This window comes from Cornus florida, unplaced genomic scaffold (genome assembly GCF_030987335.1).
Source record: "Cornus florida cultivar Cherokee Brave unplaced genomic scaffold, ASM3098733v1 CherokeeBrave_3.0.0_Hap2_Chr07, whole genome shotgun sequence".
Lineage (NCBI taxonomy): Eukaryota > Viridiplantae > Streptophyta > Magnoliopsida > Cornales > Cornaceae > Cornus > Cornus florida.
The window spans coordinates 13,932,806-13,942,863 of record NW_026775577.1 but is presented as its reverse complement, the minus strand read 5'-3'; the positions used below and the strand labels follow the sequence as shown (position 1 = coordinate 13,942,863).

Below are 10,058 nucleotides of genomic sequence, written 5' to 3'. Positions count from 1 at the left end.
GAAAATTATATAGTGCATTGGATTCTTTGTTTATCTGTTTTATTTTTTCATCTTTTATTTTCAGTGTCAACGTAATGGGATACAAGAAGAGTGATTATGACGTTCCACATGACTAGATGAAATTGTTAATTTGTAAGGCAGTCATATCAAAATTCAAACTTTAGTTAGCCACGTCAGTTAATCAGCTAGTTACTTTTTATTATTTAAAAAATTTATTAGGGCTATAATTTTTTTATTTTTTTTTAAATGAGATCGACCCTCCTTGGCTAGCCAAAGCACATGCTAGGCTAGCCGTTGTGTGGGAACTGCCTTTGGCTAGCTGTAGGCCCCACTTATTCCAACCCACTATTTGATCAGCCAGCAGAACACGACTGCTTTTTAAGAATAAAGTATAATGTGTTTTTCACATCACAAAGCTGGCAATATCGCCGGGAATTGAGATCAATTTGGAGCTTTTACATGGTGTTTATGCTCGCTTTAAATTCCACTGGTGAATTATTGCGGCAGTTCTGTATGCTTGTGTTTTCTAAACACAACTTCCATATTCACTTTGAAGGTCATTCTTTGAACTAACAGTATCAAGAATGTGTTATCTCAGTTTTCTAGCTGGTACCAAGGAACTATACTAGCATTGTGACATTGTTGAGTTTATAATACCATTAATTTTCATATGAAAAAAAATAGTAAAAATTCCCAATTGTAATGGTGGTGAAGAAAACCTATTGGGGATCTCACAGTGGCTGTAGACACAGCAATATTGAATCAAAAGGGGTCTATAGGTTTTACTAAAAAAACAAAGTTCACCTTATGGATGGTTTTTTTGCATATCTTAAAGTTTATAGGGTAAAACCGTAAAAGATAGGAAAACTCTTATGCACTGAGAATCTGATGACACAATAACACCCACTAACTAAACACTGACAAGCAGTGATAGGGTCCACTCTAACAGATGTTTTTTTTTACTTATGTGAAAAATATAATTGGTTGATAACAACGATTACATAGTACTCCGAGTGTAAGGAATATTTTCTCATTAAGGTCACCTAGAAAACAAAACAAAGATAAAACACCCCAAATTCAAGTTGCGAGCCACTAGATCATCTGAAAATTGTATCACTTGTTTAACTTTCAATAGATTAGAGCATTCAATTACCACAAAAATTTTGGTCACTCACCATATGCTGCTTTTTCTGGGATGTCCAGACCACTCCAACTGGTTCCCAGATTGATAATCTAATCAATTCATCAAAAGAAAAGATTAATCCATGAAATAATATACAGCCAAGATGAAACCCAAATCAACCCACGTTCTTTATCACAATGATCTCTAAATAACACAAACAGTGGACATGCAAATCCCCTGTTAACATTCACCTTGCTAAAGAAACGTGGTTGTACCCAGATTGGGCAATGCATGTAACAATATATACTTCGCTCCCATATACAAAACCCCATTTCATATCGTTTCTGTGGAAGTTTAACACCCTTCGCCATCTCCCAGCCCCGGTCCCTCTGACTATGAGAATGGTCAAGACATAGAGGGTTCTCTAATCTCTATACAACATTATTACTGCATATCCTTCACAATTTCTTCAATCAGATCACGAATAATCTGGGATTCCATCTCTTTCCCTAAAGCATCAACGTCATCATTCATCAATCCAGACCATGGAGAGAGCGCAAGGTCTCTGGCCATCAAACCATCAAGAAAGTAATAGGATTTGTCTGTTGGAGGGTACACATATGCACGAATAATCTCCCACACGCGATCCAATAACTTCCTTCCATTGGGAGGTTGCAGCATGTGACAAATAGACTTTTTCCTAAATCTAGACAACATGGTCACAGGTGGTCCAAGTACAATTGAAAGTGTTTCATTCAACAAATCAAGTAACACCTTGTGGTCTACCTTCTTCTCATCATGATCCTTACTAGACCCTTCATTATCCTTGGCCATATCCTTGTATGATTCTTCGACTTCTTCAAAAACTACATTGCTTATGTGCTTTGCAAATGGGTCCCGTCTTGATAAAACATTATCACATGAACCATCATACAAACCAGAAACTACAAGCAAATCTCTTATGTAAGCTTCTGCTTGGTCCTCTAATTCCACCATTTCAGCTTCCAAGGGCTGTTCTTCAATCATTGTTTGCTCTGAACCATCATCAGTCTCAAGTTGACTCAATTGCCTCCGCAGCTCTGTATGATTGACAAACAAAAAGCATCATCAAATTTATCAAAGCAGCTTGCAGTTTTATATTCAAGTGACACAACTGAAGCTATGGGTTTAATGTTTTCAGATAGCTTCCTACAGGTATGTGATTTGAAAAGAAAGAGAACAAATAATATCAGAGTAGTGCCAGGATGGATAATAATCAATGTCAGAAACATGAATGGGAACACCGATAAAACCATATTCTAGTCAAGAACTGCATGAACATCTTCTTTACCCCAAGTCCGCATGAGCATCTTTCTTTGCAATGATTGTTCAAACAGTGTCAACAGGACATTAATTATAATTTTCTAGAAAATTTAGGATTAGAACTGCCATTAGATGGGTTGAACACTCTGTTACAACCATACAAGAGAGCAGCCAAATTTGATAGATTTTATGAAATTTAATCACCTGATTAGCATTCCCATTTTTTGGTAACATTTTAAAAAGAGTGTACATGCTGAAATATGACTGATTTGACCAATATAAAATTATTAAAGAATAAAATCAAGATGGTTTCTGAAATAGATAAAAGCCATGCTGCACAAACATAGGTAAGGGATCAATCCCAATTCGTGTCAGCCTAATGAATTCACATATGCAGAAATCAATAATTGATAATTAAATATTCAAAGAGAATCAATCTGTAGGAATTGTAATGCCACAAGAAACTTCCTCCAGATATAGCATATCATGATGTCTACTTTTTAAGAAAAAAAACAATAACAATACAAAAATAATAATAATAATAAATAAATAAAAATAACCAACCTTTTCTACATTATAAATTTACAGATAATCAGCAACAAAGTCGCTATTTAAACAAAAGGGATTGTATAATGGTCTTAATAAGCTTATTTACAGCAGCAAATGTTTTACTGTAAAGGCAGAAACACTATTGCTGCTCTGATTAGGAGGAGGTTTATTGTGCTAGAAAAGAAAGCAATAAGTTAGCCATGAAGAACTGACATTTATAATAGGGCAGTTATGGATATATTTTAATTTGTAAGAATATTAGAGAAACATATGCCAGTTACCGTACCATTCAGATTAGAGCTGATCTCTTTGAAAACCTGAGACACAGCAGTGTCTTCTAGTGGAGGTAGATCTTGTGATGATGATGTTGGGCTGAGATTTTCTGCAGTCCTCCATAACTCTTCATGAGCACTGCTGCAAATAGATGCAGGGCTGGGTGGCACCTCAGTGGAGTTCTCCTAGAACCAGAAGACCCAATATGTTTATTAAATAACCAGAAATGAAGGAATAACAGATAGGCAATTCACAAATTTTTAATTTCTTTAACCAACTAGATTAGATCCTTACATGCCTGTCGCAGAAGTTCATCACAACTGTTGGTCCACTCATCATATCTTTCATCGAATCATATTCATAATTATGTGATTCCTTTGCAGGCTGAATCTTTCTGCCAAATAGCCTCCCTGTGAGAGTGAAACTGTATTTGAAACTGGAAACCTTTTCCCTAAGATTGAATTTTTCCTTCTTCCGTTTTTTTAGATCCACTGTAATCTTTTCAATGACTTCATGCTTCCTCCTGATGTGAGCCCCAGTTAAAACGTGGCGGTCCTCTAGAAGCAGCTTCCCAAACGATGTTCCTGATACTGGGGCCGACAAAGATCTAATGAGGTTCCTGGGGGATGGTTCTCTATGGAGCATTACATCATCATCAGGCCCGCATCTGAAAGATCTGGTTTGCATTTTTGGTTCGTCTATCACATTGTCACGGTAGATCACATTGTTTGTGGCCTCACAGTTATCTCCTGATTGTTTTAGTCTGCCCCTTCCATTATCAAACATAGAAGAGCTTGAGCTGCCACTGACAGCCGCGGGAATTTCCAGATGCCTTTCATTCTTTAGAACGTTTTTTAGCCTCTCTGACAAGAATCTCCTAGCATCTCTGTTTATGAACTCTGGGGATCCTGGTCCATTTAACTGAATCTCATTGCTATAAGATCTGGTAGATTCCGACCGAAGTAAATTCATTCCGAGGTCTTTAGTAACACTTTCTCTAACCTGTTTCGCTATGCGTTGAGCAATTTTCTTTGGATCTGATGGCTTCTCACTATGAGGGGTCTCAATTCCACCTCCTCTGACCACAGTACCCCTTTTAAGAGCTTTTCCTTGCAAATCCCATTTCAGCCTTTCCTTCACTTCCTCAAGAAAATCTTCTATACTATCTCTCTCTTCTGAATTGCCCGAGGAACTTGCCCAGGATTTTTCATTGTGGCCTATGTGATCAGTGGCAGGCCTCAGGATCACTATCCTTGTGGGAGTAGAATTTAACCACAGTTTCTGATCAGAACTCATCAGAGGGGAGTGCTCAAAGTCTCTACTCAATGTTCTGCTCCTTGAATTGAATAATTCATTTTGCTCAGCTGGAAAATGTTCCTTTCTCATTATAAGGGAATGCTCAAAGTCTCTGCTCAGTGTTCTGCTCCTTGAAGGGAGTAATTCTTTTTCCTCAGCTGCAAAATGTTCCTTTCTACACCCGCGGTGTTGTATCCCACCTCCTTCATGTAACCTCGCTTTTACCATATGACCTTTGAGTTCTCTAGGTGTCTCACTTGCTGTCACTCTCCTAGAATTTGCATAAAAAGTGATCTTTTCCTTGTTGAGGTTTTCTTGAGCAAGCCGCTGGCTAGGTATGCTCTCAAGTTCAACAACCTTTGAGCATTCCCTAAACCTTGCTGCTTGCCATGCTTCAAATTCTTTCTTGAACTTCTGTAATTCTTCCTCCTGAGGATGTTCTCGAGGCTTTAGCTTTTTCGACTTCATGCCACCATTCAATCGATCAGGATCCCCATCTTCATTATAGTGAAAGGAACCATACTCTATCTGTCTGGAAGAATTTGAGTTGCAATGGGCAAGGCCACCTGAACCCTTTTTATTCCTTTCCTTTCTCGGAAAATTTCCCTGTTTTTCATTCTTTTTATCAACAGACTGAGCAACTGATTCTGTATCTAATGGTAACATGTCCATTCCCATCAAACGGGCCACAATGCTTGGAGCATTGCGCCTGGTGTTTGGTCCTGGTCCTTTGGATATCTCTTCACTGATCAACTTCTTCATTGAAGCCTCAGTTGGATAAGATTTGTTCTCAGACCACTCTCGTGTCCCTTGGAAAGAGTGCTGAAAAGTCAGGGCAAACAGGGCAAAGAAAGAGTCACACACTGAGTGAGAGAAAGAGAGGGAGAGAATAATTGATTGTTGCAACTGATATAAGAAGCACCCCCTTTCATCAAAATATAAGAATAAGTCTCAACTGGAATCTTATGGATAGAATTTCATCCAATTTATTTGACAGAAGAAAGCAAATAATAAATGCCTCAAGAATAACAAAAAAGAGATGAATTGTTGCGCACAAATATTTGTATATTGCCAATGCAGCAACCAGAAAAAGATATGGGGATGATTAAAGAATGGATCAAAATGCAGAGTTGAAGTTTACAAACAATATAGATCACCAATGTAGCAACGAAAGGACACTTATTATAGAGATTTTCCTCCTCAAAGATGGTGAGATCTTCAAAAAAAATGATGACAAAAACAGCCAAAAGAAAAGGATTATCCGAATTTAGTTCAATATACCAATCGATAATACCCTAAAACTCAGTAAAGCCACCCCAAAACTTGTAAAACTTCAGTCCTGTAACAAATAATATATCTCCAACATGAGCACTGGTTCTTGTGAGCCCACTCGCACAAGAGGGCCAAACACTCCACAAGAGGAACTATGAAAGCCTTCTCCCTTAAAAGTGGGGACCCCATCCACACCATGGAAGGCCTTCAGCCCAGACGGGGAACAATAAATAAATTATTTGAAAGTTCTAAACTGTGAAGTAAGTTTCCTCAAAAAAACAACTTCAGATTTTATGGGATGAAATATTACCGGTACACTCTCTGTAACAGAATAATAGTCCTGCGAAGATTCCGCCGGCAGCTCCAAACTATTTCGAGGAGCCTCCAACCCTGCAGAGTAGTTGAATCAACAGCATTATGCTTCTATATTCAGAAGCAAGAAGGAAATTCAATGAATAAAGTATTTTATTTAATCTCTCTCGTCACTTTCAGGGAGAGGTGATGTTTCTAATGGTGAAGTTGTGGTTCCAATCGGGCACCATATCGTTATCTCTCTCGTCACTTTCAAGGAGAGGTGATGCTTCTAATGGTGAAGTTGTGGTTCAATCGGGGACCATATCGTTAGTAGGGACCAAGCCATTTCAATCCAGGGCAAAGTGTAACATAAAAAATTCATCTAGCATTGACATAACAGGCAAAAAGAAGAATTTTAAGAATTAAAAAAAAAAAAAAAGGAAAAAAAAAAATATTTAGAAAATTTTGAAAGGAAAAAAAATTAGAGAATGATTCAAAAAAGGAAATTTGACTTTTTTTTTAAGGAAATTTAATGAATTTAAAGGGTAAAAGAAAGAAAAAAAATTAAGATAATTTTAAAAATTATACGTACTTAAAAACTATACAAATTAGCTATATATATTCCATTGGGCAGGGGCCACATAAGCCTTGTCAATTGAACAATTAAGTTGATGGTTCTCAATCACCATCATTTTTCATTTCTTCCCATCCGCCTATTAGGACGGAAATTGTCAAACTCAAGATGATGCCATCCTATACCTACTGCTAAAGCACTTGGACAAAAAATTACAATGCTATTGTTTTACAATTTACAATTTTAATATAAGTTTTACAGTTCACCATGAATACCAACAATCTACCTATTATGATTTCTAGAAATTGTAAAATCAATATTTAATAAATTCATTGAAGTGAATTAATGAATTTTTCAAGTCCCGTAATTGGATGTTTACGCAACTTGGTTCTGTTCTAATTCCTACCCTATTTATCTGATGCGCACAAAACAAATGATAATACTTACCACCAACATGTCTCTTGTGTGCAAGAACTTTCTTGGCCATGCTGCGCTGATTAAAGTGAATAAGGTGCAATAAGCCTCCCATGCAGCCAGCTAATCCACACAAAAGCTATCATGTCCTCTGTCCTGCATTTACCTAGAGCCAAAAACTTGTTTCACACCCTGCAAAGCCACAAACCCCGGAATTGGATGTTTACGCAACTTTGAAAGGTACTGTGTACAATCCCCGATGCTAGAGCCAAAAACTTGTTTCACATCCTGCAAAGCCACAAACCATATTTTAGTGAAATCTTGCACGAGTTTTATAACTCCACAAAGTTTTTCTTCCTTGTTCAGTTCTTTTCACCATATTGTTTATGTTTTTACCAAAAAAAAAGAAAAAAAAAAAAAAAAAAAAAACAATTGGATGCCTATAGATATCTTATCTTACATCAGAGATCAGTAAGAGATATAGATATTTGAATCACTTTACACAACAATCAAGTTTCAATCCCAATGCCAAAGTGGCTGAAATAACAAGGACAAACAAGTAGGGGAAGAATTTCCCGTATCCGATTTATGCTTCCACCATTTCTCTTAAAGAACATAAAATCATGTAATATATCTGAGGAATGATTTTCATATATACATATTCCCTGCTCAATTGACACTATGAACATCTCATTTCATATCAATTGTAATATATACCCACACATATATATATAAACTAGCTGCCCTCTCTTACTGCTACTTTTCTAGGAAAAAGCAACCAGAAGAGGAAAGACCAATTCAAACAAGTCATTTGATTACCAAACAATTCCCCATTACAAACACCCAAAAACAAAAACAAAACCATATAGAAAGCAAATCCAAATCAACCAAGCATAACCCAAAAATCCATTCCGTATATGAACAAAGATCACAGCAAAGAAGCACAAATTCATCAACCAGATTTCACATTCACTCCCAAAATATTGAGAATTGAGATACTACTAAATTCATCACTAAATTGAAAACTTACCCAGCTCAAATTCCAGAACTTGTAACCATATAATCGCCAGGAGTTTGTGAAATTCCAAGCAGCAAATCCTCTGAACTTGACCTTGCACAATGATAAAGAAGACCCACTTTCGAACGTAACGTTGAGAACAATTCCTCAAAAATTCGAAGTGAAAAGATCAACGAACTATCATGCAGCGCATTGAAGATAAAAAGTAGCCGATTGACAGAAGATAATCGCTGAAAAGTGGAAATTCAAAGCTGGGTCCGGTCTGAAATTGAAACCCTAGAAATAACAACGAGAATGATGACGATGATGAAAACAATAATAATTGAAGAAAAAGTATGCTTTTAGTATGAGAGTCCATTGCTGGAATCACAAGACCAGAAAGCGAAGGTTCGCTTCTACTTGGAGTACTATTTCCTTTCAAGTCCAATTTTTTTTTTTTTTTTTTTTATTTGGTTAATTTATTTTATTTTTATTCCTATTTTGACCATGGATGTGAAGAGAGGGGGTGTACAATCAAGTAGTGGATGGACCACAGTTATGTAGGTGGTCTCAATCAATGGTGGTATTAAAGAAAATTGACTTTTGATCCCTTAAGGTGATCTAATTGGTACAGATGTAGTCTGTGGACCAAAACCATTATTATCGTAGGGTACACGATTATCTGGCTTAGCCGTCTCTTGTGAAAGAGCCTCTCTCTCTCTCATTCTATATATATCTATATATATATATTAGTTACAACGTACAACTCTACAAAGCATTCCTAACCTCATATCTTTTTATCATTGAATTTTACTCTCTTCAAGTGAATGGATTCCTTCACGGATTTATTTGGGAGTTCATATTTTCTTCATTTTTTTTAATCACAAACTTCTAATATTTTTGTCATAAAAAAAAATTAAAAAAAAAAAAAACATAATAGTTCAAGTTATTTTTTACTTTAAAATTTGTTATTGTAGAAATAATATAATAATTTTTTTTTTTGAAGGTAAGAAGAGTTAGATGTTAGATTATATTAGTAGATGTAGAGAGTTCGAGTTTGGACACTCCAAGTTTTACGGGAGACTTTTATCCAACTAGATTGCGAGACATCGACATAATATAGTGATTTTCAACACCATTACACCTATTTTCAACATATTTATATTTACTTTTTTAACTATATTTAATGTTTTGAAAATTACTGTATTCAAAGATGTAAATCGTTAAAAAAAACAAATGTAATGCATCGAAAAGTGTACAGTACCTCTATGTTGGGGGGAATTATAACAGAGAATCCGAACTACTCTTTTTTACATGCCATAGTCTCAATATTAAATATCCATGTTATGTTAGTAGTATAGAATTAGTGTCTTAGAATTAAAATTTTCAATTCTAATTTCAAAGCATTAATTTCATGCTACATAATATAACCGGCTTTGAAAAATATAAATTGATGACGACTCAATCTTGTGGGATTCTAAGTTATACCTATATTTTATTTTATTTTTATAACACTTGTATCAGCTTTATAATACACGCACTATTCAAGTTAAAAGTATAATTACCGTGACTTGTGGCAGGAGCTAAGGTGTGAAGAAGCACCTGATAGTTTTCCCTTCACTATTGTTGTATTTGTGTCGTCCACGTAGACGACATAACTGGAGAGGATTGCGTGTTGTAGAAAGTCCCTCTCCGTACATGATTTGACGTTTTAACCCCTGGGGAAAACTGTTGCTTTAACGGAATGATTTTAACATTATTTTATTCGATCCAATCAAATATTATTTTAATTGAGAGCGCATGTAACGTAACGCAGGAACAGCTCAGGGACAGTTTGCTTTTACGCACGATGCTTCCATTTGGCGGCAACTCAAAAGGGTATAAAATGCAACGTGAACTTTTCTTTTCTAATTTTTTTTTTTTCCTTCGTTTTTTTGGAGTTTTTCATTTGTTTTCTTCCACCT

General features: G+C 36.0%; 1 protein-coding gene across 2 annotated transcripts; it reads right to left on the bottom strand.

Moving 5' to 3' along the window:
* Window positions 1-1,100: 1,100 nt before the first annotated feature.
* Window positions 1,101-8,552, bottom strand: LOC132266481 (uncharacterized). 2 transcript variants are annotated; one of them, XM_059767358.1, is made up of 6 exons: window positions 8,128-8,552; window positions 7,131-7,385; window positions 6,126-6,205; window positions 3,542-5,365; window positions 3,261-3,432; window positions 1,101-2,202 (listed from the first exon to the last, which is right to left on the bottom strand). In XM_059767358.1, exons 2-6 carry the CDS (start codon window positions 7,210-7,212, stop codon window positions 1,568-1,570), a joined length of 2,793 nt encoding a protein of 930 aa, XP_059623341.1. In that variant the 5' UTR covers window positions 7,213-7,385; window positions 8,128-8,552; the 3' UTR covers window positions 1,101-1,567. The 2 variants fall into 2 exon arrangements, with proteins under 2 accessions (XP_059623341.1, XP_059623342.1); XM_059767359.1 differs by having other exon boundaries at window positions 7,131-7,289.
* Between the last annotated feature and the right edge of the window lie 1,506 nt (window positions 8,553-10,058).